The sequence below is a fragment of the Pteronotus mesoamericanus genome, unplaced genomic scaffold (assembly GCF_021234165.1).
Source record: "Pteronotus mesoamericanus isolate MK-2021 breed Mesoamerican mustached bat unplaced genomic scaffold, CSHL_Meso_final scaffold_371, whole genome shotgun sequence".
Lineage (NCBI taxonomy): Eukaryota > Metazoa > Chordata > Mammalia > Chiroptera > Mormoopidae > Pteronotus > Pteronotus mesoamericanus.
The window spans coordinates 3059315-3086053 of NW_026555314.1; the positions used below are offsets into that span (position 1 = coordinate 3059315).

Consider the following 26739-nt stretch of genomic DNA (forward strand, 5'->3'; position numbering starts at 1 on the left):
GGAGTATACTATTGCCCGGGCCCAGGCTGCAACACTCCAAAGAAATCAGAACCTCTGCTGGGGGAACCCAGACATCATTCCTCACTCTTAAATGCTGCCGGTAGTTATACAATCAATGTTGAGAACCACTGGCTTCTGGCCTCAAGTTCAGTGAAAAACAAAGAACAAATTCTGACAACCTAATGACAACCACATTTGGATAGCCGCTGAGTGCTTGAACAAAATTTCTGAATGGGCATTCTCCAATATTAGTTTCACAACTGTTTTTGGAATTGATATTTTAATTTCTTCATCTTTCAGATACAAACACCAATTTGTACTCACCAATGCAGTTTCAACTACAGTATCATCCTGACGCTGCATCAATCTGACATGGTATTCATACATTCGTATTCAGTAAACATTTACAAACTGCAGAGATGACAGCTAAATTTCATTTTTTAAGCAAAATCTCTCTCCAGCCACAAAATATGAAATATACTGCTTGTCATCTACAGGGTAGAGGGTCTCGAACTTTAGCATGCATTGGCATCGCCTGGAGAGAAAGGTAAACCCAGATGAGGGGCGCCACCCCCAAAGTTTCTGACTTGGTAGGTCTGGGCTGAGGCCTGAGAGTTTGCCTCTCTAACCACAGGCGATGCTAATGCCGCCGGTCCGGGGACTACACTTTAAGAAATGCTCCGGGATATCTGGGAAACATGCAAGTGTTAAAAGATCCAGACCTTGGCCCCTCTTCCCTCCCATCTCCTTTAACTCTGAAACACTCAGGATCTGGTCTTCCTCCCACAGACAGCAGGGTAAGGGAAGGATGCGTCAAGGAAGCCCGGAATCATTCAGCTGGTTCCACATGCGCAAAACTAGGTTCACCAAGCAGCCCCTCATGATGCAGCCCTCACGGGGTTCTCTCTTACCCCCGCAGGGCTCCCAAACAAAGGAGAATGGCTGCGGAAAATCACTCTACAGTGGTAGAGTTCATTCTCGGGGGACTAACAAAGAGACCAGAGCTCCAGCTCCCCCTCTTTCTCCTCTTCCTTGGGATCTACTCGGTCACCATGATAGGGAACCTGGGCATGATAACACTGATTGGTCTGAATGCTCAGCTTCACACGCCCATGTACTTCTTCCTCAGCAATCTCTCACTCGTGGATCTCTGCTACTCCTCTGTCATTACCCCTAAAATGCTGGTGAACTTCTTGTCAGAGAAGAACATCATCTCCTATGCAGGGTGCATGTCACAGCTCTACTTCTTCATTGTGTTGGTCGTCGCTGAGAGTTACATGCTGACCGTGATGGCCTATGACCGCTACGTTGCCATCTGTAGGCCTTTGCTTTATAACATTATCATGTCTCATCACGTCTGCTCCCTGCTGGTGGCTGTGGTCTACGTCATGGGGCTTGTTGGCTCAACAATAGAGACTGGCTTAATGATACAACTGCCCTATTGTGAGGTCCTCATCAGTCATTATTTCTGTGACATCCTCCCCCTCATGGAGCTCTCCTGCTCTAGCACCTATGATGTTCAGATGACCGTCTTCTTTCTGGCTGGATTCAACATCGTAGTCACCTGCTTAACAGTCCTTGTTTCCTACGCCTTCATCTTCTCCAGCATCCTGCGCATCAGCACCGCAGAAGGAAGGTCCAAAGCCTTTAGCACTTGCAGCTCTCACCTGGCAGCTGTGGGGATATTCTATGGATCTACTGCATTCGTGTACCTAAAACCCTCCACAGCCAGTTCTCTGGCTCAGGAGAACGTGGCCTCCGTGTTCTATACCACAGTGATCCCCATGCTCAACCCCCTAATCTACAGTTTGAGGAACAAGGACGTAAAGGCTGCCATACAGAAAACACTGAGAAGAAGAATGTTTTGATGCAAAAGTTATTATTCTCCCTCCACTTTCAAAGTAATTGTTATAAATACGCACAAGGAGCCCTCTGAGTGCGATCCACGATGGGGAACAACTGTTTTCCTGAGTCGTTGGGTGAATGCCTCCTTTGCTTCTTCCTCCTTCTTTCCACCCATCTCACTATTCTCATTGTTTTTTGTGCCAGCTGATTTCAAGTTCATCTCTTCTTTCATTTGGGATCACTTTCTCTATCCATAGCTCTTTGCACTGAGTTTTGAGAGTCATGCACTGTTTTATTAACTTCAGAAAAAAATATCACTCAACCCAATTCTTTCTCTCTTTAGCTCTGCTTTTTTACGTTTTATTTTATTGAACTGATTATGCTGTTACCGTTGTCACATTTTCTCTGCTTTGCCACCCTCTTCCCAGCACCCCCCACTCCCTCACAGAATCCCTGCACCATTGTTCATGTCCATAGGTCATGTGTATAAGTTCTTCAGTGACTCCATTTCATATACTGTACTTTACATCTCCATGGCTATCCTGTAACTACCTAATTGTACTTTTTAATCCCCTCACCGCTTCACCCGTTCCCTCACTACCTCTTCCCATCTGGAACCATCAGTCTCCAAATTCATGATTCTGCCTCTGTTCTTCTTGTTTGCTTTTTTTCTTAGATTCAATTGTTGATACATATTATTTATTGCCATTTTATTTGTCATACTTTTGATCTTCTTTCCTCAATACGTCCCTTTTACGTTTCAGACAGTAATGGTTTGGTGATGATGGACTCCTCTAATATTTTTCTTCTCTGGCAAGTTCTTTATCTGCCCTTCAATTCTAAATGATATCTTTGCTGGGTAGAGCATTCGCTGTGTTTCATGACTTCGAATATCTCTTGCCAATCCCTTCTAGCCCACAGAGTTTCTTTTGAGATATCAGCTGACAGTCTTATGGGAATCCTCTTGTAGATAACAAATTGCTTTTCCTTTGCTGCGTATAAGATTCTCTATGTTTAATCATTGGCATTTTAATTATGATGTGTCTTGGTGTGGGCCTCTTTGCATATATCTTGTTTTGGACTCTCTGAGCTTCCTGGACTTGCATGTCTGTTTCCTTCACCAAATTAGGGAAGTTTTCTTCCATTATTTTTTCAAATAGATTCCCAATTGTTTTGCTTTTTCTCTTCGCCTTTGGCAATCTTATGCTGTGAATATCAGAACGCTTGAAGTCATCCCAGAGGAGGCTTACACTATCCTCATTATTTTGGGTTTTTCTTCTTCTTGTTCTGGTTGTTGTTATTTTGCTTTCTTACGTTCCAAATCATTGATTTGATTCTAGGCTTCATCCACTCTACTGCTGTTTTCTTGTAAATTGTTCTTTATTTCCATCAGTACATCCTGTGTTTCTAACTGGGTCATTTTTATGCTGTCAACGTCCTCACTAAGTTCCCTGCACATCCTTATAACCAGTGTTTTGAACCTTGTTTCTCATATACAGCGTTCTCCATTCTGTTTAGTTCTTTTTTGGAGTTTTGACCTATCCTTTCATTTGGGGCATGTTTCTTTCCCTCTCTTTTGCAACCTTCCTGTGTGTGTTTCTACATATTAGACAGAGCTGCTATGACTCTCTATTTAGGTAGTGTGGCCTAATGGAGCCGGTGTCCTGTAGGTTCCAAGTGGCCCAGCCTCCCCTATCACCCAAGCTGGGTGCTCAAGGTGTGCCCTTCATGTGGCCTCAGGACACTGTCCTCTTGTAGTTGAGCCTGGATTTCTGGTGGCAGGTCAATGGGAGGTACATATGCAGCCCGTCAAATGCAAGGACTGGCTGTGACCACTAAACACCATCCTCCTGTCTCCACAGAGGATCTCCTGTGCAGGGGCACAGTGGTTGTGCTTGACATGTTCTGTAGCTGTCCACTCTGTGCACGGGTTCTGGAGTTTCCTGGGTGGGGTAGGCCAAGGTCACCCGCACGCTGTGTTCTCCCTGGGGCCACCCTGAATAATGAGCCATAATGCACTCTGAGATGGCTGCTACTTCTGCTGGGCTTAGGGATTCCCAGGTGAAGCCAAGGTGTGAATCTAGGCTGGCTGCTGCTACTGCCCTGCCTGGGGCCACATAGCAAGAGGTAGGGGGCCTGGGGTGCATACTGAAGCTGGCTGTTGCTTGTTTGATAGGATTTTGGAAGTTGTAAGCATGAGCCAATACCAGCCCTTCACATGAAAAGATCACGGTTGAGTGTGCCCATAATTGGCGGGGAAGGAGTCTCAGGGCAGCTCCAGACTATGGCAAACGGTGTTAGCCAGGTTGCTGGAATCTCGGGTTGTTGGGCCTGGTGTGGGGCTGGGAATCCTCGCTCCCAATATATCTCTCCCAACTTTTTATTCACCGCACATGGATGTAGGACCAGCTTGTTCCGTGTCTCCACCCCACTCTCAGTCTGGGTGGATGTGGTTTCTTTAATTCTGTAATTGTCAGACTTACATTCAACTCGATTTCTGACAGTTCTGACTGATGGTTGTTCTGTATTTTAGTTGTAATTTTGATGGGGTTGTTCAAGGAGGTAGGCCGTGTTTACCTTTGCTGCCATCTTGACTGGAAGTCTCTATCCATTCTTAACAATTATGTGTTTAAATAATTTGTGTCTCCTCCCTTCCTTCTGGGACTCTAATTATATAGCTGATACTGTTCCAGAAGTTATTGGCTTTGTTACCTTTTTTCCCTGTGCGATTTAGTTTTCATAGTTTTATTGCTCTATCATTGATCTTTTCTACTTCAATGTCTCATTGTCTTCAATGTCTTCTATCCAGTCTATATAATACATTTGCACTTCCTATTTTTATCTCTAAAAGTTCTATTTAATTTTTCTTTATGCCTCTCATTTTTCTTTTCATTATGTTTACATCTTCTTGTAAATCCCTGGACAATTTTACAAGGGCTATTTTAATACGCTTGTCTATTAATTTAATCAGCCTGTTGTTTCTATTCATTTTTCTCCTTTCTTACACATGGTCCTGACTATATGAATGTCTTGTAATTTTTGAGAGAATGGTGAATACTGTGGACTGCTTTAATAGTTATTTCTTTAAAATGTCTTAAAGTTTGTTCTGGCAGCCAGTAAAGCTACTTGTAGACTGGCTTGATGCTTTTGAGGCTTGATTTAAGTTTTGTTAGTACATTCCAAGTGTAGCTTTTATTCTAGAGCTAAACTTAGACTAAATTATAAGACATGAATTTAAAAAAGACACATACCCCTCCTAGCCCTCCACAGGATGCCACAGGTTATCAAAGTGGTCTCTTTACTGGCTGGGTGTGTAACCGTGGGGAATTTACCACCCCCTACTGTTATTTTGACTTTTTTTTTTTTTGGTAATGCATACTCTAAAATGTACCTTGTAGATTTTACAAGATTCTTGCAGGAACTAGAATTCTCAGAATGTCAAAAGATACCAATTTGAACTCGGTGATTCCACTCTAGGGGATTCACTGACCTCCAACGATAAAACCCGGTGAAGTTAAACCAGAATGATTCACACCAGACAATCACCTGACCAGTTTCAAGGTCCTTATCAGAACAGTCCATGCTGGTCTGCACATATTCTCAACAACAGAGCACTCCCAACCCCTTTCACCTTCAGCTCGTTATTCTCCTTTCCCTCTCTCTCTTTAAAAACCTTCTGCCTATATTGAGCTGGGGAGATGGGCTTTGGGATGAGAATCCCATAACTTCTCAGGTGGCCGACACCTGAGTAAACCTCCTTCTTTCTCACCAACACTTGTCTCATGAGATCGGCTTTTGTTGCGGCATGCCGCTGGACCTGCATTGGGTAACAATTTTAAATCAAGCATCTCACATTCCTGTGTAAGCTCCGATAATTAGTTTAGCATAAAGCTCCCAGGTATTTGTTCCTGGCCCAGCTTAATGGAGCCAGGATATGGAGCCTATACATATAAAAAAAGTTAAAGGGCAAGGGATATCACAGAAAAGTATTATGCATCTTAGAGGTGCATAACTTCATACTCAAAGGCACAAGGAGACCACTATACAGATTTCTGGAGTTCTTTGTGTGGTTTCTATAGGCTTCTATAGGCTTCTCTACATGGTCCAGCTACTTTTGACTCCCAAACTCTGGACTGCTTCTAACTACTGACCAAATGCTATGGGGTTTTTTGGGGGGTTTTCTGTTGTTTTTTTTTTGCATATACATTCACTGGGACACGATCTAGAAAGTATCTCCAGATAAGAAAGGTCAGGGTGAACACAGGGTTCATCTCATTTGTGCTTCTCTTATCTTAGATCATAATCCAGTAATAACTTTTGTAAAATGTGTGAAAACGATTATTTTATATCTTTTGTCCCATCTTTTAATTGATTATTTGGGATGATTTATGCCAGAGAACACAGTTCAGTTCATAGCATATGCCCACAAAGAGATTAACACTATTTTTTTAGTTTATTTATTTTTAAATTTATAAATCATGTTTATTCTATTACAGTTGTCTCAGTTTTTATCCCTTTACCCCCCTCCACTCACCTGACCCCCAACCCCACTCCCACAGTCAATTCCCACTCTGTTGTCCATGTCCATGGGTCATTCATACATGCTCTTTGTCTAGTCCCTTCCCCTTCTTCCCACCATTGTCCTCTTTCCCCATCCCCTCTGGTCACTTTCAGTCTGCTCCATGTTTCCATGCCTGTGGTTTATTTTGTTCATTTTGTTGAATAGAGTCCACTTATAGGTGAGATCATATGGTAACTCTTTCACCAACTGGCTTATTTCATTTAGCTTAATATTCCCCAGTTCCATCCACGTTGTCACAAAAGGTAGGAGTTCCATCTCTCTCTTTCTTTCTTTCTTTCTTAAGTGCAGATTGTTTTTATTTATTTTTTTAAATGTCAAAGTCAATTATAAAATATTTAAAAAATTTAAAACCATTATAAAGTCTCAGCAATTAAAGCAACATGACACAAGCACAGAAATTATCAAGGAGATCAATGAAATATTATGAGTATTCTAGAGACAAACATATATATCTGTCTAACAATATATGATTAAGTTGATATTTCAAATCAATGGGGAAAATAAGGCTTATTCAACAAATAAAGTGCATGAACCACAATTACTTGAAATAAAACAAATATAGAGCCATATTTCTCACATTATACAAGAAATATTCAGGTGAGTTAAAAATCAATATATAGAATATAAGGAGTTTTAGAAGACAATAGAACTAATATTTTTCATGACCTGAAGTAAAATATTCAGACCCAGAAGCTACCAAGTAAATATTAATCATATGACTATATTAAACATTTAACTATATAGTACTATACATATAAAAAAAGTTAAAGGGCAAGGGATATAACAGAAAAGTATTTGCAACACATCTAAAACATGATTAATAGGTTTTTTGGAGTTTTTTTTTTTTTTTTGGAAAAAAGTTCTACAAACCTTTAATGAATAAATGGATAAGACTACCAAAAAGTCATTTAAAGTTTTTTTTTAAATAATAGAAATAGGCAAGAAATACACAAAAACAGGTTTAGTTTCAACAAATAGTAAAAGAACAATTAAAATAACATCATTGTCACAATCAGATTAATGAGTATTAAAAATATTGGTAATATCAAGTACTGGCAACTCTGAAAGGAACTGGGTATTCATAGAAACTTTTTGTTCATCTTAAAGCAGTCCCGTTAGCATATTTTGCAGTGCTGGTTTGGTGGAGGTATATTCTTTCAGCCTTCTTTTGTCTGGGAAACTCCTTATTTCGCCTTTCATTTTAATTGAGAGCCTTGCTGGGGTAGAGCAGTCGTGGTTGCAGGCCTTTGCTTTTCAATATTTGGAATATTTCTTGCCATTCCCTTCTGGCTTGCAGTGTTTCTGTTGATAAGTCAGATGATAGCTGTATTGGGGCTCCCTTATATGTTGTTACCTCTTTCTCCCTTGCTTGCTTTAGGATTCTCTGTCTTTGGTATTTGCCATTTTAATGCTGACGTGTCTTGGAGTGGGCCTTATTGGGTTCCTCTTGAATGGGACCCTCCGTGCTTCCTGGACTTGTGTGACTTTTTCTCTCCTCCAATTAGGGAAGTTTTCCATCATTAGTTTTTCAAACGGGTTCTCTACCCCTTCCTCCTCCTCTTCTCCTTCTGGTATCCCTATTAAACGAATATTATTACACTTCAGGTTGTCCTGCATTTCCCTCAATGCCTCTTCATTCTTTTTGAGTCTTTTTTCATTTTCTTGCTCTTTCTGGGAGCTTTTTGCTACCTTGTCCTCCAGCTCACTGATTCGGTCCTCAGCTTCATCTAGCCTGTTTTTGATTCCTTCTACTGTGTTCTTCAATTCAGAAATTGTATTCTTCATTTCCTCTTGCCTCTTATTGGTGGTTTCTATGTCTTTTTTCATGCTGATATAGTTTGCAGTAAGTTCCTCATAGTTTCCCTGTAGTTTTTTTTTTTTTTTTTAATTCTCTCTGAGCTCACTGAGCTCATTGAGCTTCCTTAGAACTGTTGTTTGGAACTCAATATCTGATAGTTTACTTGCCTCTATTTCATTTAGTTCTCTTTGTGGTGATTCCTCCTTTCCCTTCGAGCGGGGCATATTTCTTTGTCTTCCCATCATTTGTGAGACTCTTCTTTTTTGCTTCTGATTCTTCAGTTGATCTGTCTTGATTTCCTGACTTTGTGGTGTGAACTTCCATGGTTGGAGACTGCTGTTTTTTTTACTTTCTGGATCTGCCTCTGATGATGTCAGATGTTGACCCTGTCTGACCTTAGGCAGTCTGTTCGAGACTTCCAGTAATCTACTGTCTGTGGCTATCTCCTTCAGCTGTTAATCTATTCACTCTGCACTCAGCAGCCACCTTAGATAGCTCAGGGTGGGTCGGATTCCATCCCAGGGACGGCGTTATTGGGTCCTCTCACATTGGTGCGTATGTGGGAGGAGTCCGCCCTGGGATCCCACCGGCTACTCTTTCCGTTCTCTCCCCAAAGCCTCCATCCCCAGTCTCTCCTTAAGTGTTGCCAGACCTCTCTGTGCCCCCTTTAGCCAGGGATCTACCTGTGGCTACCTGTGGCTGCCACTCTGCACTCAGCAGACAGCATAAACAGCACAGGGCAGGGTGGAATTCCACCTGGAGGCGGGGCCATTGGGTCCTCTGCTGCTGCTGCTGCTGCTGCTGCTGCTCAGGGGGAGTGGTCTTTTCCTGAGCAAGATGGCTGCTGCCACATAGGGGATAAGTCAGCACCCAGATCCCACCGGCTACTCTCCCAGTTCTCTCCCCAAAGCCTCCTTCCCCAGTCTCTCCTCAGGCGTCTCTAGCCCACCCTGCCCCCAACTTTGCCGGAGACCAGGGTAGGTGGCTGCAAATAAAAATTTATGCGTTGGCCCTTTAAATAGTTCTTGACGTCTCCAGCCACTTGTCTCTGGCAGAGAGCAACCCTGCTGCTTTTTGCGGCTGGCTGTTTTCTGTGCACTTTTTGGGCTCCAGGGCTGTGGGCTAGAGATCCCCGCTTTTGGTTCAGACCCCGCTCTCCTCAGGGGGATCCAACAGGCTGTTTCAGTACCCTCCTGGTGCTGCCGCCCATCGGCACCCCGCCCGCCTTCTCAGGTCTCTACCACAGTCCTTACTAGTTAGATTGCGCTAAAGCTGATTCTTCTGTCTCCAAGGTTACAAGGCTCCTTTCTCACCCTTGTTCAGTTGTTTGTTCCAGGTGATTTCTCCACAGTTTAGTTGTAATTCCAGGTTGGTCCTGGGAGGAGGTCAGTGAGACTTTCACTCACTCTTCCGCCATCTTGATTCCCTCTGAATACTATTATTTTCAAAATGAGCTAAGACACTTTTTGAAAATGATACAAGGGCCCTGGCAGGGTAGCTCACTCGGTTATAACATTGTCCCTGATACACCAAGATTGAGGTTTCCATCTCCCATCACGTCACATACAAAAATCAACCAATAAATGCATCAGTAAGCAGAGCAATAAATAGATGTTTCTCCCTCCCCCCTCTCTTTTCCTCTCTTTCTCTAAATTCAGTTTTTTAATAATGATACAAGTTATGGAAGGAAAAGTCAGAATTCCAAAACTCATATATTATATAATAGAACTCATGAAACAATTAGAAATAAAAGAAAAATAATTTAGGAAATTAAGACGGAATTAGAAGTTAGAGAAGAACAAAAACATACCAGCTAATACCTTAGGGAAAACATTAAGAGAAAAGAGGGGTAAACTGTTTTGTTTTTTTTTAAAGAACTGAAGAGGATTTATACGAAAGTAACAAATGTAGATACAAGGCAGAGGATCTAATCTACCTAGAGCAGGAGCCCTGCAGAGGAAACAAAAGCAAGGGACAGAACCAACCACAAAATGTGTAATTCAAGAAAATTTTTCTAATACTGAAAACTTCAAAGTGACATATTGAAAAGGAACATCATACATAAAGAAATTTCCTATGAATAAATATCAAAACATATCTTAGTGAAATTACTGGTCTTTTATTCTTTAATAAAAAAGGTCCTTTGAGAACCATGGAGACCACATTGCCAAGTTCTTTAAAAACAAAAACCAAAAAAAGACTTAGAAACAATAACCGAGAAGCAATGAGCCTCTCTGGTACCTAATTTTTGACCTTGAAACACCATTTTACCTCTAAAAGAAAGCAAGTTTCCTGAGGAAATAGGAGTTTCCTGGTCTGAAGAATGAAATATATATAAGCTCAAAACATCTTGTCCCATCAGAACAAGGGAGGTATTACAGATTAATAGCACTGTTTTTCAACAGAAACACTGAAGAGAATTCCACAGGCCAAAGACAAAATTTTGAGCCACCTAGAGATAATAATGGCAATGGACTGAAACACATAAAATATGTTTATATTAGTGAGAGTATAAGGATGCTGAAGAAAAATAACTAGACACCTTTGGAGGAAAATAAGAAACCCAAACATTATTTTGAATAATAGAAAAGGAAAGTGATGTGCTTTTATTTGAACTGTGTGGTAGATACACGAGCCTATGCATATGACAAAATTGCATGAAACTAAATGCATACATACACATACAAGTGACTTGGCAAAAATGAGGAAATCAGAGTAAGATCAGTGAATTGTTTATGGCAATATGCACTCTTCTGAGTGTGATGTTGTAGTATAATTTCGCAAGATGTTCTCACTGGGGTAAACTGTATAAAGGGTACACAGGATCTCTGTATATTATTTCTTGCAATTGCAGGTGTACCTGTAATTATCTGAAAACAGTTTAATAAAAAAATCTTCATTAGCACTATTTTCATGGATAATATATTACACAACATATTCTTGGAAAGTACATTTTCTTATGAACATATTTAACTTCTGAATGGCAATATATGTGTGAAGAGTTCTCCTAAGTCTATCTACTCATGCCCCTCCACCCCCTGACATTATACGCTGTCAGCATGCAGTATAGTGGCAGGGTGACATTTTAACATCCCTTATGAATTCACATCCCTTTGCTATATTGCATGGTTAGTGTTAGTAAAATATTTGAAGTCGCTCAAAAACCCTTTAAGATAAACATGTAAGGCCTCGTTGATTGTGCCTGGAGATGAATACGCGTGTGGTGGGAGCTGGGTAATGCGACCGATGGTAATGATGAGGCGGTGCTGCGGTGGCGGCGGTGAGGGGGGATGACGATGACGGGGATGACCGGGTTGTTGTTTGTAAGACAGCTGCGTGCTGGCGTTCCATTCTAAGTTTTCCAACCTGCCAGAGGACTCTCTCACTGAGAGGAAAATTACCACACCTGGGAGACCAAACATGATTCGCAGCAGAGGTGCGAACCAAGACTTTAATTGCGCCTGTAGTAAGGGCTCCGGTCTCTGCAGTGACTTCATCCCACGAGAGGTGCTGCTCACATACATATAAAAGACGCCCCGGTCTCCCAACCGCAGGGGCCCCCGTTTTTATGGCTGTGATAGCCCCTTTGAGTACATGCAGAAGTAGAAATAAATCTGTACGTACGTTCTCTCATTTTCTGGTATTTATTTGCTGATTCTTGAAACCAAGGACGTCCTCTAACATTGCCAGGACACTGTCCATTTTTCCTCAGCACAGGTACTGACAGATTTAAAACAACTTTATGAAAACAATATTTCTCTCATGACCTCCTGTTTTCAATGCAGGATATTTCCAACATTATGTGTACCTTCATCTCTAAGTGTTTTTTCTTTGTGTGTTGTGTTCTCATCAACAGCGATCGTGAGCCTCTGATGGTCTGGTGAAAGTAGAGGTAATCATTAAAATAACATATCAAATAGCGGCTCACGTTTGCCTATTTATATCATTAGATGACGATGGGTGTGAAGATGAAATCAATGCCATTGGCACTGTGCTGGGTGAATGGCATCACCGCTGCTCTGTTTTGTACAACACTCGGAATTCGGGTAACAGTATATTCAGGGTGGATTTTTCTATCTTTTGACTGTCTTAAGAGGCATAAATTAGGTACAAGGGGCTATGTAAGAATTTTTCATCTACTGTTACCGAGAGGAAATCTATCTTCTCCTTTGTGATAAGTGGAAATAACAGTCAAATAACTCAGCTATCTCTGGTGGTAGTTACTATGAAGTTAAATACCTCTTAAATACCCCACTAATGAAAAGTTAAATAAAAGTTACAATGCAATGCAGATTTTCTCTTTACCTACATCCTAAGGATTTAAAGACCCTTACACGTAAGAAAAAGAAAGAGTGCCAAAGTTATGGGACAAAATATTTTAAATTGCTACATTAAAAAGAGGGTGAAAATGGTTTTAGAAATACAGATACACTGATACACACGTAAATACATATACGCACTGAACAATCTGGAAGGGTAGTCATTATCAGTGTTGTCTCCACAGAGAGAAAAATGGTATTTTATTTTTGGTTACTTGTATTTCTTCTTCTTAACTCTTTCTTTTTTTTACTTTTCTTTTTTTCTTCTTTATTCCTTTTTTCTTCTCTTTTTTTCTTTCTGTTTTATTTCTTTATTTTGCTTATTTGTATTTCTCATTTTTTACAATTCACATATACTACCTTGGTGATTTTCTTCCGTGTACCCAAGACTGGCAATAAAATCTTTCCCCTACCTCTGAAAATTCAGTAACTTAAATTTAGTAGAGAGAATAAATCTCTACACAAAGAGAAGCTACAGCAAAACAACATAGCTTAGACGAAGAAAACGAACCGGTACTCAGACGTTCTGGGTTTGGGGACCAGTTCTGCCTCTTGCCCACTGCATGATAGGATAACTTATTTAATGTTAGAGCTTCCATTTCCTAGAGAATGGCATAAATAATATAGATTCCTCTTATTTTCTAGACTGTGCACCATCTGAGATATCAAGAGCAAAGCCCATTGAACTACAATTCTTAGAGCTCTGGGTGTGCAGATGTATAAGGCTACACACTTGGGCCAAGGGAAGAAGCTAATGATCAAAGAGCAGTCTGCGTCCAAAGTCCCAATAATTTAGAGTCTGGCACTTCTGCTGTCTCAATATGAAAAAGGGAATGAAAATCCTAGTCGAAACACATTTCTCCTCATACCCAAAAATTTTAGGAGGGGTTAATAACATGGACCTTGAAAGAGCACTAGAGAAAAGTTAGTGATTATATAACGAAGCATTAAAATAGTGAGGGTTTATGGTTTTTAGCTTATGAAATATATCTCAGAGACAGTTTGTCTTTAGGTATCACGTCCAGCAATGAAGATCCATGCTTCCTAGTTTCATGTCTATACTGTGAGTACTTTGCCCGTAGGTAGATAATGGGGCCATGGTTTATTTAATATTATGATCTGAAAATAACAACGATGATGAGGATGAGGATGAGGATGATGATCGGCACTTAACCAGGAGTATACTATTGCCCGGGCCCAGGCTGCAACACTCCAAAGAAATCAGAACCTCTGCTGGGGGAACCCAGACATCATTCCTCACTCTTAAATGCTGCCGGTAGTTATACAATCAATGTTGAGAACCACTGGCTTCTGGCCTCAAGTTCAGTGAAAAACAAAGAACAAATTCTGACAACCTAATGACAACCACATTTGGATAGCCGCTGAGTGCTTGAACAAAATTTCTGAATGGGCATTCTCCAATATTAGTTTCACAACTGTTTTTGGAATTGATATTTTAATTTCTTCATCTTTCAGATACAAACACCAATTTGTACTCACCAATGCAGTTTCAACTACAGTATCATCCTGACGCTGCATCAATTTGACATGGTATTCATACATTCGTATTCAGTAAACATTTACAAACTGCAGAGATGACAGCTAAATTTCATTTTTTAAGCAAAATCTCTCTCCAGCCACAAAATATGAAATATACTGCTTGTCATCTACAGGGTAGAGGGTCTCGAACTTTAGCATGCATTGGCATCGCCTGGAGAGAAAGGTAAACCCAGATGAGGGGCTCCACCCCCAAAGTTTCTGACTTGGTAGGTCTGGGGTGAGGCCTGAGAGTTTGCCTCTCTAACCACAGGCAATGCTAATGCGGCCGGTCCGGGAACTACACTTTAAGAAATGCTCCGGGACATCTGGGAAACATGCAAGTGTTAAAAGATCCAGACCTTGGCCCCTCTTCCCTCCCATCTCCTTTAACTCTGAAACACTCAGGATCTGGTCTTCCTCCCACAGACAGCAGGGTAAGGGAAGGATGCGTCAAGGAAGCCCGGAATCATTCAGCTGGTTCCACATGCGCAAAACTAGGTTCACCAAGCAGCCCCTCATGATGCAGCCCTCACGGGGTTCTCTCTTACCCCCGCAGGGCTCCCAAACAAAGGAGAATGGCTGCGGAAAATCACTCTACAGTGGTAGAGTTCATTCTCGGGGGACTAACAAAGAGACCAGAGCTCCAGCTCCCCCTCTTTCTCCTCTTCCTTGGGATCTACTCGGTCACCATGATAGGGAACCTGGGCATGATAACACTGATTGGTCTGAATGCTCAGCTTCACACGCCCATGTACTTCTTCCTCAGCAATCTCTCACTCGTGGATCTCTGCTACTCCTCTGTCATTACCCCTAAAATGCTGGTGAACTTCTTGTCAGAGAAGAACGTCATCTCCTTTGCAGGGTGCATGTCACAGCTCTACTTCTTCATTGTGTTGGTCGTCGCTGAGAGTTACATGCTGACCGTGATGGCCTATGACCGCTACGTTGCCATCTGTAGGCCTTTGCTTTATAACATTATCATGTCTCATCACGTCTGCTCCCTGCTGGTGGCTGTGGTCTACATCATTGGGCTTGTTGACTCAACAATAGAGACTGGCTTAATGATACAACTGCCCTATTGTGAGGTCCTCATCAGTCATTATTTCTGTGACATCCTCCCCCCTCATGGAGCTCTCCTGCTCGAGCACCTATGATGTTCAGATGACCGTCTTCTTTCTGGCTGGATTCAACATCGTAGTCACCTGCTTAACAGTCCTTGTTTCCTACGCCTTCATCTTCTCCAGCATCCTGCGCATCAGCACCGCAGAAGGAAGGTCCAAAGCCTTTAGCACTTGCAGCTCTCACCTGGCAGCTGTGGGGATATTCTATGGATCTACTGCATTCGTGTACCTAAAACCCTCCACAGCCAGTTCCCTGGCTCAGGAGAACGTGGCCTCCGTGTTCTATACCACAGTGATCCCCATGCTCAACCCCCTAATCTACAGTTTGAGGAACAAGGACGTAAAGGCTGCCATACAGAAAACACTGAGAAGAAGAATGTTTTGATGCAAAAGTTATTATTCTCCCTCCACTTTCAAAGTAATTGTTATAAATACGCACAAGGAGTCCTCTGAGTGTGATCCACGATGGGGAACAACTGTTTTCCTGAGTCGTTAGGTGAATGTCTCCTTTGCTTCTTCCTCCTTCCTTCCACCCATCTCACTATTCTCATTGCTTTTTGTGCCAGCTGCTTTCACGTTCATGTTTTCATTCATTTGGGATCCTTTTCTCTGTCTTGAGTTGTTTGCATTCAGTTTTGAGAGTCATGCCTTGTTTTATTATATTTAGATAGAAACTATTACTCATTCCAATTCCTTGTTCCTTCCTCTGACTTCGCTCCCTCTCTCCCTCTTTTTCTCTCTCTCACATGCGTGCACATTTAGGAATACACATAGCAAAGAGAGGAGAATTTGAAAGCCACCAAGAACTAATATACAACCCCTTTCTTATGTAAACTCTTACTCTCCTCTCTAGTTATACCTGTACATGAACTTCTACTTGATCCCTTTATGTAATTTTCTTAGTAACAATACTGCAATACTAGCTGTTAACATGGTTTGGGCTGCTTATTTTGAGTTGTATAACTCTTCTAGATGCTTTATATGTATTATTTTTATTATACCTAATAACAGAGAGGTACTATGGTTATCCCACTTAACAGATATGGTAACTTTGGTTTAGTCACTTACTCAAGGTCACAGAGCTGGTTAAGTCACTGGGATTTAAACTGAAGCCTAAGCGACTCCAGAGCCCACACTCCCGGCTCTCAATCACTATCCCTATTGCTCTAGGCTAACTCTCCCTTGCAACAACATATTAAGCCAACCTAATTATGTTTTTCCAATTTCAAATGCGTTCTGAAAATATGTAATTTCCCAGACTCCCACCTTTTACCATCCTCCCTAGCCTCTTCCCATTCATGAGAAAACTTCTTCAAGATGACTAAGGAAAGCTTACACTACAGTGACCAACTCAATCTGGTTTTAGAACTGAAAGCCCCACCACATCCTGGGAATCCCTTGATCCCAAACAAACCAGACTATTTGTTCTTCCTAGATTTCTCATGCTGCAGAATCTCTTGCCCAGCTTAAATAACTGATAGATCTACTGCCAACCTCACTCAGCAAATCTAGTCACTACGGGACAAAGTTTCTCCCTTTGTCTATAATGACATCAAGGATGCTTGTTTTAAAATTAGCAGCCTGGTATAGTGCAAAGCATTTGTGGACATCCTCTTGTCATTTCTAACTATTTTTGGCATAATTTTGAATCAATCAGTGGTTTATTATGGGAAAGAGAAATAATGAGTTTTCTCAAGCAGAAAGAGATTTAATACAAGGGATGATTTGCTTACTGACTGCCTGAAGAAGGGGTTAGGGGCCCCCAAAGTGACTCCCCAGTAGATATGACCCAGAGGTCAGGAAGCTCCTGCTATCACTGTGACCCCTGCCACCATGAAAAATGCCTCTCACATTCACAAAACTGGTAACTGAACAACTGAACCCTAGTGTGAGTATTGCATAGAAACTTGTTGGAAATGAGAATTTGGGGGCCCTGCTCCACACCTACAGAATTACTGGGCGGGGCCCTCAGATGATTCTGACATGCACTGAAGTGTATGAACCACCTCGCTCCCACCTTTCCGGTCTCACACAAGTGCATGTGGTTAGTGGAAACTGATTCACATCCAGGGCTCCAGCTACAAGGGAAACCGGGAAATGCAATTTCAGCATTTTGACCTGACTACAAGGAGGGTGGAAGGGATATTGAGAGAGCTGTTATTGCCAAGCGGCTAGTCTACTTTTCTTTTCCTGTCCTCCTTCCAGCAGGAACCAAGCCCTCTACCACTATAGATCCCCTCTAATGAGAAAAAAATGTTGGAAATATCTGTTAGCTGAAGATGAGAAACCATAAAGCCAAATGAATTGGTGAATTTGATATTAAATTTCAGATTTTTGTTCAGTAAAAGACACCAGAGATAGACTTAATAGAAATATAATGGAAGATATCTCACTAGCATACATTGGAAACTTCAACATCAACAAAAAAATAAAATGGACATCCTATATAGAACAAACTATTTACAGAATAGAAAACCTGAAGTACCACTCAGCATATGAGGAGATGCTCAAACCTACTGGTAATCAGAGAAGCACAAAATAAAACAAGATATATCTTTATATCCACCATGGGGTAAATAAATAAATTGTTGTGGAGACTTTGCAACAGTTAGAAGCAAAGGATAAGCTATAGGCAACATAGCTAAGAGCCATAGTGATATGTGAGAAAAGTAAGGAAGATAATGAGATATAAAACAATGTTATTCATGTATATTAAAGTTACATTCACATAAACCAGAAAAAAGCATATTTAGAAAAAATAACTGATAAAATATGCATTAGGCAGATTAGAATGGTTACCTAGAGAGAGCTAAGATGCATGGAAGTAGGGAGTGAAAAAAAGAAAAACAAACAAAAATTGCTTTTCCTAGATCTACCCAAGGTGCATATGAGGTAGAGCAAAAGAAGTCCAACACAAAAACATAGGTACACATGATTCCTTTTCCATAAATTATAATGAGACAAAATTAATTGGTGCTATTAGAAGTTAGGATAATGATTGCCCTTTGGGAAATGTTAGTTATCACCAAAGAGCACAAAGGTAGCTTTTGGGGTGTTAGTAACAGTCTGTTTCCTGATGAGATGAAAGCTGATTGAACTGTCCAGTTATGATATATGTGTATGAATGTATGTGTTTCATACTTCATTCAGTAAAAATGCAAACTATTTTTTAAAATCAAAAGAAAATGTATGGATACAAATCAATAATAAACATTTGGCAAAACCACATATAATTAAAAGATACAGAAATAAGAGCGTGGAGAAGCTAAACGGAAAGGAAATAAAGGGTCCCTTGCTCTTGCTCCCATGCCAGGTCACCCCAGTTAGCACACACAGGGCAGCCATGAATCAGAGCAGGTCTCAAGCCTGGGGATGGGGAGAGAGGCAGGCCCAGGCCAAACGTTTGTGGGCCCAGGAAAAACAGTTCAAATAGAGGCCAAGATACCATTTATCTAAGAAATTAAATGTTGTAAGTAAAGCTAGCAAACCGTTAAATAAAATATGTACTATCTGCCTACTTTGACATATGTAGACATGCCCCCCCCCTCTTTATAATGATCAGGGATGCCAGGTTTAAATTTAGAATTCTCAGACTCCCCAGGTCCTTTCTTCCCAACCCAGCTAAGTCCCCACATTGCAGGAAGCCTCATAATTCCATGTGTGGGCATCCCAGTACTTCTAAATTCCACCCAAACTCTCACAGGGAGCCACTCCTTAGTCCCAGGGGTGCACACCAACAACATGATTTGCCCACACGAGGATGCACCCAAGGAAAAGAACTGCACAGGCCCTGGAAACAGGCTGGGACCTCCTGGGCATGGAAATACAGCGTCCCAGGTGCCAAGAGTGGTCTAGAGCAGGCACATAGGCTCTGAATGGGTCCATCCCTTTGGCACCATGGACTCCTTGCCTTATGGAAGGCCACAGCCAAAGGGAACCAGTTTGAAGGCCAATGGTAGGGCCTCTCAGGGCAGATGTCTCCCTATGCCCCAGGGGTCTCCCACTGATCCAACCCCACCAAATGGAATTAAGTTGCCATTTGCCCTACACTTCACAGTTTACAAAATACCTTCACATATAATACTCTTAACCAATCCTCTCAATCTTGTAAGATTACAACATGATGCCACTTGATAAATGAGACTACTAAGCCAAAATGACTTCCTGAAATCACACAATTAAAAAATGAGTACTGCCAGGTCTCCAGTGGAAGACTTTTCCCTCCAAATGTCAAAGGTCATGTTCTTTCCACTATTCAACACTGCCGCCCATATCCTCAGTTTCGTAAAGAACTGGGGGCTTCAAAGTTGTAAATATAGGGAAATTGTAAATATGAGGCAGCGAAGGGAATTTAACACCAAATACAGAGTCCTTTCTGAGAAAGAGCCTGAGCCCAAAGCAAATCTCATCACTAGGACAAAAAATACTAGGTAGGAGTACCAATCCAGGCTGAGTCTTGGGGTCCCCACACCCACCCCAAACCACAAAATGAGGACCTTCAACACAATTAAGCAATCTCCACCCAAATTCTGCACCAATTACATGGGGGGCCTGGCCACACAGCCCATCTTCTCTCCACCACCCCACCAAAAATACTTTATTAATAAGAGGGCAGCATAAAGCCACGGGCCTCCATCTGCTCAAGGACAATCCAGAGAGAGCAGCCTGGCACTAACCCCAGCTGACACCCGACCCTCCTCTAGCGAGGACCCACTAAACTATGCCTCCCTGTAATTACCAGGTGTCTGGCCCAGGGCCTGGCCAGCTATTTAGAGAGCCAGCGCCTGCTCCTGGCACAGATGTCTATGAGGCTGGGGTTGCAGGCACTATATGCTCCAAGTCAGCTGCTGGAAGCTGTCATCTCCTCACTCTACTATCCCGGGACCCCTCCTGCTTCCTGTGTACCCCAAAGCTCAGCAGCATCATGTCACTTGCACACACAGCTGCAGAGTACATGCTGTCAGATGCCCTGCTGCCCGACCGCAGGGGCCCCCACCTCAAAGGACTGCGCCTGGAACTACCCCTCGATCGCATAGTCAAGTTCATAGCTGTGGGCTTCCCTCTGTTGCTGATGTCCCTGGCGTTTGCCCAGGAGTTCTCCTCCGGTAAGTGGCTTCCAACTTTGACATTTGAGGAGACTCCACTTTGTTCCACTCTTTAAAGTGAGACTTATTTATTTTTAGAGGGGAGGGGAGAGAGGGAGGAAGAGAGAGAGAGAAACATCAATGTATGGTTGCTTCTTGTGTTGCCCCCTACTGGGAACCTAGCCTGCAACCCAGGCATATGCCCTGATTGGGAATCGAACTGGTGACCCTTTGGTTTGCAGGCCAGCACTCAATCCACTGAGCCACACCAGCCAGGACACCACTTTGTTTCACTCTTTACATCATGGGTTCTGAAGTGAGGCAGCTTCCACATTGCCTAGGTGTTATGACTGACCTGGGCATTACCCAAAAGACTGACTGTGCATGAGTTTAGAGCACCAGCAAAGGCACCAAAAATTTTTGAAAGTCATTTCTGAAATTCTGCAAATAAAAGATTTAGTTTAAATTTCAGTATTCATGTATTTTATGTCATTGCAATAATTAAACTTTTGATTTTATATGGATGAGAGAGACTGGAGGCCCCACAATCTTTTCAGGACTTAGTACTTCTAAAGGTCTTGGTTACCCATGCTTTTGATAAGTCTCTTGCCTTCTTTGAGCCTTTTTCCTACTCCCCATCTCCTGGGTTACAGACTTAAGAACATATGTTAGGTGCCCAACAATCACAGCTTAGCACATCATAGGTGAATAAATCCATTCCTTCTGCTCCACACACACAAACATTAACAAACACATGTATGTAGTGTTCTAGGTGACAGATTAACTCAGCAAATCTGCCCCCTCTATTAAAGAGAATTGAGATTTCTGGCTTTCTTTCCTGGCTGTGTGAGTAGCTTATTACATTTCCCAAGGAAGTGTGCCAACCTCTCACTGCCTCTTCCTTTACCCACGATGGGGAGAAGTGCTGGTTCCCATTTCTGCCTTTTTCTAGGGAATGATGGGAAAACCCAAAATGAGAGATTCTCCCTTCAAGACCACTTTCCTTCTAGCACCACTTGTCCACCTTTTCTCTTTGTGCTCAGGAGTCCAGGCAATTAATCCTCTAAATTTTAGAACCCAAAGATGTCAGCTCTCTCAGAAAAGCAACATCACCATGAAACCAAAAGCCTTCTGGTGCCAAACTGAAAGAGTACAGGGACTCTCCCCCACTTCCCCACACACACCCCTACCTCCCACCCCATGACCCCCTGCTGCCTGCCTGTCTGGGAATCTAGGGGGAACTCAAAGAGGGAGAGAAAAAAACTGGCAGGCATCAAAGGCAAGTCAGTGCATGGGCAGGCCTGGGTTGAATCAAAGAGCAGAGTGCTGTCCTGTCGTGTCCATCCAACAGTGACATTGGTTTGCCAAATGCGGAAACTGGGAATGGAAAGAAGAAAGTGCCTACCAGGTACAAATATTGGCAGAGATGTGGAGGCTGCTCCTCAAAAGCTTTTAGCTGAATGCCCCCTGGATTCCTAGGGCTTCCTTAAAGCTGCATTCCTGTTCCAGGGTCTCCCATCAGCTGCTTCTCTCCCAGTAACTTCAGCGTTCGGCAGGCTGCCTACGTGGACAGTTCCTGCTGGGACGCACTGGTTCACCATGAACAGAGTGAGCCTGGGCGGTACAAGCCGAAATCCCTGTGGCCGCACAAGGTAAAGTGGGCTCGGACTCAATCGGGCCAGCTTCGTGGCTGCGTGGGGCGGGCCTGAACTGCATCATTGGTGATATCTCCGCACCACCCCTCCCTTTTACATGTTGGCCATTGGCTTTCATGTTTCAGGCATTCTTAGAAGGGTGATCTTTGGTTTCCCACTTTTATCTGATTGGAACTTCTGTGCTGCTGGATTAAGCCTGTTGACCAGCAGCCTTCCATTTAAAGAGAGCTCTTGAGCCATTTCACTGGGAAAATCTCAAATATCAGCATCTGTAATTCATTCTCTTGGGCTGGTCAGTTTTCCTAAGAAGAATGATTCAGTCTTTAACTTGTGTGGAGGGAGCAGCGTTGAGTGGCTATCAGGCCCAGCTGCCAACCCTCTGGGAACTCCAGCGTGGGTATCAGCACTCAGTAGTCACTTAATTTCCACGGTATTCTCAGTATCGCGCCCCTGCCCTCAGCGGACCCAAGGGCACAATCTCTCCTCAGTCTTCTGCCCGGGGAGGGGCAGGGTAGTCATTGAGCGTGTCCTGTTATAGAAAGAATCTGCAGGGCTGGATTTTCAATATTCCTGTTTTCAGCCCTGCTTTCAGATGTACCTGGTATCTCTAACTCCTGAGCATTTCTGGTTCTGCGGTGCAAGAGAGCTCGCTCACTGGTTCCTGCCACAATCCCCCACTCACCCACAGGCTGGTATCGTTGGCCACATAACTGTTTTTCAGTTTTCAACGTTTTTTTTGCTCTTGTTTCCTCTCCTGTTTTCTTTGTCCTTACAGGATTTTGTCTTTTTGATTCCTTTATTGTTGTTAGGGAGCAGAAGTTATTTATATGTCCATTCACAATGTTTAATCAGAAGTCACTCATAACACTTTGTTGTTATGACACTTTTACAAAGCCTCAAAATACCACAGTTCTAGGGCCCAAACAAAACCAGAAAGTAAATGCTCTGTTACTAGAAGTGTTTAAGCAGGATCTGGAAGGCAACAAGTTCAAGACAGTACAGAGGGCATTCATGTCAGAAAAGAGCCAAATCTCCGGAGGTCAAGAGTTTGTTTTCAAGAAATGTCATTTTTTAAACAGGTGTGAAAGGTTCTAATTTTCTCTCATGGTCTAATATGACTTTCCCAACCTGTCTCTCTTGTTTAGTTCTGAAACCCTCTTGCGCGTGCGCGCTCTCTCTCTCTCTCTCTCTCTCTCTCTCTCTCTCACACACACACACACACACACACACACACACACACACACACACACCCCTTGCTCCTCTACCTAGATGCAACCAAATAGGTGTCCTCCCTTTTTTTTCTTCAAACTCTCCTCTAACATACAAAGCACCCTGGTTCAGAGAAGCTGTAGTCAAGCAATCGTAAGGGAATAAGCTCCAAAACCAGACTGCCAAGTCCCAAGTCCCATTCACTCACCTACTAGAAGTGAAACCTTGTACAGGTTACTTAGTATTTTCACACTTCAGTTTCTTTGTAAAACAGAGACACTAATAGTACCTACCAATAGCACCCTTGTGAAGGTCAAGGGAAACTATGCATGCTAAGCACCTAATACAAATGTAGTTTTAATAGCCTTTACAGGTAGTTTTTACTATGGGCAAAATAGTGGTCCCAACCTGTTAGGTGTGATACGTATGATGACAAAACATAAGGAAAAGTCTCTTATCTCAGGTAGCTCATGAAAGGGGGCAGAAAAGGAAATGGGATCTGGCCTCTTCTTTGGAGGGTCTAAATACAAGTCAGCAACGTTGGGGCCTTCTGCTGGACCTGGAAAGCTAATGGACTCTAGATGTTTGGTAATAAGAACCTGAAACAAAGAAAGAAAAGCGGAAGACTGAGAATAAGACCCCCTCCCCTGGGATGTCACGACCATGCTGGCCATGATTTCTGGTTAGCTACCTAGGCTAACATGCATGGGGAACTGGGAGCCCTCTCGCTCTCTCTACACGCCCATCCCCTGCTCGATCCCCCATCCCTTCTGCCTCCTTCCTTTCTTTCTCTCTCCCTCACATATTCCTTCTTTTTCTACCTCTTGTTTCTCCTTCCTGGGAACTTACAGAGACCCAGATCTGAAAAGTGGAGCTGGGGAGCATGGAGATCCACTATCCCTTCTCTCTGGGGCCTCATTATATTCATCCAGGTCGACAGAGAGCCTTAGAGCCTGCGCCCGTGGCAGCTGTTTCCCCTTCTGAGGCAGGAGCCCCACACTCAGAGCACCCTCCACAAGGTCCCAACACCCTGGGCCTCCCTCCTCAGCTCACTCTCACCCTGCAGGCCCTCCCTTACTCCCTGCTGGCCCTGGCCATGGTCATGTACCTGCCAGCTCTGCTGTGGCAGTATGCAGCTGTGCCGGCCCTCAGCTCAGACCTGCTGTTCATCATCAGCGAACTGGACAAATCCTATAACCGCTCCATCCGCCTGGTGCAGCACATGCTGAAGACCCGGCACAAGAGCTCGGACCCTGATGATTTCTGGGATGAGCTGGAAAAGTGAGTTGTCTCTTCCACTCCTTTCTGAAGGACTCCATCAAGCATTAACATGATATCCATGCAGAGTAATGTTTAAACTGTCCTCTACCAGGGGTGTCCGACCTGAGGTCTGCAGGCTATATGCAGCCCAGGATGGCTGTGAATGCAGCCCAACACAAAACTGAACATTTACTTTAAAAGTTATGAGAATATTTTTGGGATTACATGTCACAATGTATTTCATGTGGCCCAAGACAACTCTTCTTCTTCCAGTGTGGTGCAGAAATGCCAAAAAGTTGGACACCCCTGCGCACCATCCTTCTCGAAGGTACAAAGCAGTTGACACATCCTCTCATTAACTTGTTATCACTGCTGTACAGGGACATCTGTGCCTCTGGCTCACAGGTGAACACAGTATCTCCAAGGGATTCATCACTCTAAACGACTCCTTTCATATGCCACTCCCCTGCTCAGAAACCCCAGTGGCTCCCCTCATGCATATAGAAAAGCATCCACAATCTTCCAAATATTTTTCTAAGGCCCTCAACACACACTGTCACCAACCACTTTCTCCAGCTTCTAACAACCGACTGACAGAAATTTTCCATGCTACCTAGGCAGTCTCCTGCTTTTTTCCTAAACAAGCCATTCAGTCACCATTTATGAGTACCAGGCACTGGTCCAGGTGCTTTAGAGACACATATCTGTGTATGCATTGGGGGGCAGAGGTGGGGAGGAGATAAAGCTACACGTACCCATGTGGGTCTTATATTCTACTGAGAGAAAACAGGCAATGAATACTCGTAACACATGAGTAAATTATATGGTAGAAAATAAGTGGTATGAAGAAAAAAGGTCAAGCAGGGTCAGGGTGGGGGCGATCAGGAAAGCTGGAAGGTTGTGGAGCGGTACAGTTTTAAACAGAATAGCCAGGGTGGGCCCCAACCAAGAGGTAAGATCTGAAACCATATTCTGTCTCTGATTTGTGCACATACTCTTTCTGAACTTTCTGTCTTTTGAAGGCCAACTCTACAACAGTATCTTCCGTAAAGATTTCTGAACATTCAGCCCATACTGTTATCCTCCCTCTCCTAATTTATAACTACCATGGTTTGTATTCATCATTTTAAGGAACCAAGTGCTATTTTTATTTTATGTTTGTATATTTTATCTGCCCCTTCTCCACAAGCCAGGCTGCAACCTTCTTTAGAACAGGGACTGGCTTCTATGTACCTGAACACCACAGCTCTCAACAAGTACTTGTTAGCACATTTATTTTTACAAAATAAATGGATTTGCCTAAATATCATAAAGAGTATACAGACCATGAACCACAATATCCATATTTAGACTCCCAGTCCAGTGCTAATTTAATAAGCCATGCTCCTTCCTAAGGATCTAAACTTCTGCTTAGAGGTTTAGTCTGCCTTGCAGGCAGAAATCCAGTGTGATAATTTATTGTTCATTGATCATTCGCTGGGTTTACTGCATTACACTCATTGCTTGGAGAATTAAGATATACTTAGTTCCTTTTGGGGAGCAGGTGGTTATGCTCATAGAAGGCAGATTTTCAGGAGCTGATAATGCCATGTTGGGCACACAGGTTTTGTGATTTTCCCACATGGCTCCATCAGGATATGGTTCTAAATGGTCCCTCCTAACCTTGTCTCGTTTCTTCCCCGTCCAGGGCTCGGAAAGAAAGATACTTTGAATTCCCCTTGCTAGAGCGGTACCTGGCATGTAAGCAGCGCTCACATTCTCTAGTGGCTACCTACCTCCTGAGGAACTCCCTCTTGCTTCTCTTCACCTCGGCCACCTACCTGTACCTTGGGCACTTCCACCTGGATGTCTTCTTCCTAAAGGAATTCAGTTGTTCTGTCAAGACAGGGCTGCTAAGCGATGAGACCCACATCCCCGATCTCATCACATGCAGGCTGACCTCCCTGTCTGTTTTCCAGATTGTTAGTCTCTCCACTATAGCCATATACACCCTGCTGGTTCCAGTGATAATCTACAACCTCACACGGCTATGTCGGTGGGACAAACGACTCCTGTCCATCTATGAGATGCTCCCAGCATTTGACCTCCTCAGCAGAAAGATGCTGGGGTGCCCCATCAATGACCTCAACGTGATCCTTCTTTTCCTCCGAGCCAACATCTCTGAGCTCATCTCTTTTAGCTGGTTGAATGCTTTATGTGTGTTGAAAGACACAACCACCCAGAAGCACAACATTGACACTGTAGTCGATTTCATGACTATATTAGCTGGCTTAGAACCCTCAAAACCTAAACATCTCACTCCCCGGGTGTATGATGAAAACCCATAG

At 42.9% G+C, this 26739-nt stretch overlaps 2 protein-coding genes and 1 pseudogene across 2 annotated transcripts; all 3 read left to right on the plus strand.

The window, feature by feature from the left end:
• The first annotated feature begins 914 nt into the window (after positions 1–914).
• On the plus strand, positions 915–1868 carry LOC129086357 (olfactory receptor 8A1-like). Its single transcript, XM_054592827.1, has one exon. It carries the CDS (start codon positions 939–941, stop codon positions 1866–1868), a length of 930 nt encoding a protein of 309 aa, XP_054448802.1. The 5' UTR covers positions 915–938.
• A 12766-nt stretch (positions 1869–14634) lies between these two features.
• On the plus strand, positions 14635–15589 carry LOC129086374 (olfactory receptor 8A1-like; annotated as a pseudogene).
• A 4539-nt stretch (positions 15590–20128) lies between these two features.
• Positions 20129–26739, plus strand: PANX3 (pannexin 3). The gene is made up of 4 exons (XM_054592714.1): positions 20129–20309; positions 21798–21940; positions 24219–24433; positions 26100–26739. Exons 1-4 carry the CDS (start codon positions 20129–20131, stop codon positions 26737–26739), a joined length of 1179 nt encoding a protein of 392 aa, XP_054448689.1.

Coding starts and splice junctions, on each gene's coding strand:
- PANX3 (XM_054592714.1), top strand. CDS start 20,129: ATGTCACTTGCACACACAGCTGCAGAGTACATGCTGTCAGATGCCCTG. Junction 21,941..24,218: donor AATCCCTGTGGCCGCACAAG/GTAAAGTGGGCT, acceptor CTCACCCTGCAG/GCCCTCCCTTACTCCCTGCT. Junction 24,434..26,099: donor TTCTGGGATGAGCTGGAAAA/GTGAGTTGTCTC, acceptor TTCCCCGTCCAG/GGCTCGGAAAGAAAGATACT.
- LOC129086357 (XM_054592827.1), top strand. CDS start 939: ATGGCTGCGGAAAATCACTCTACAGTGGTAGAGTTCATTCTCGGGGGA.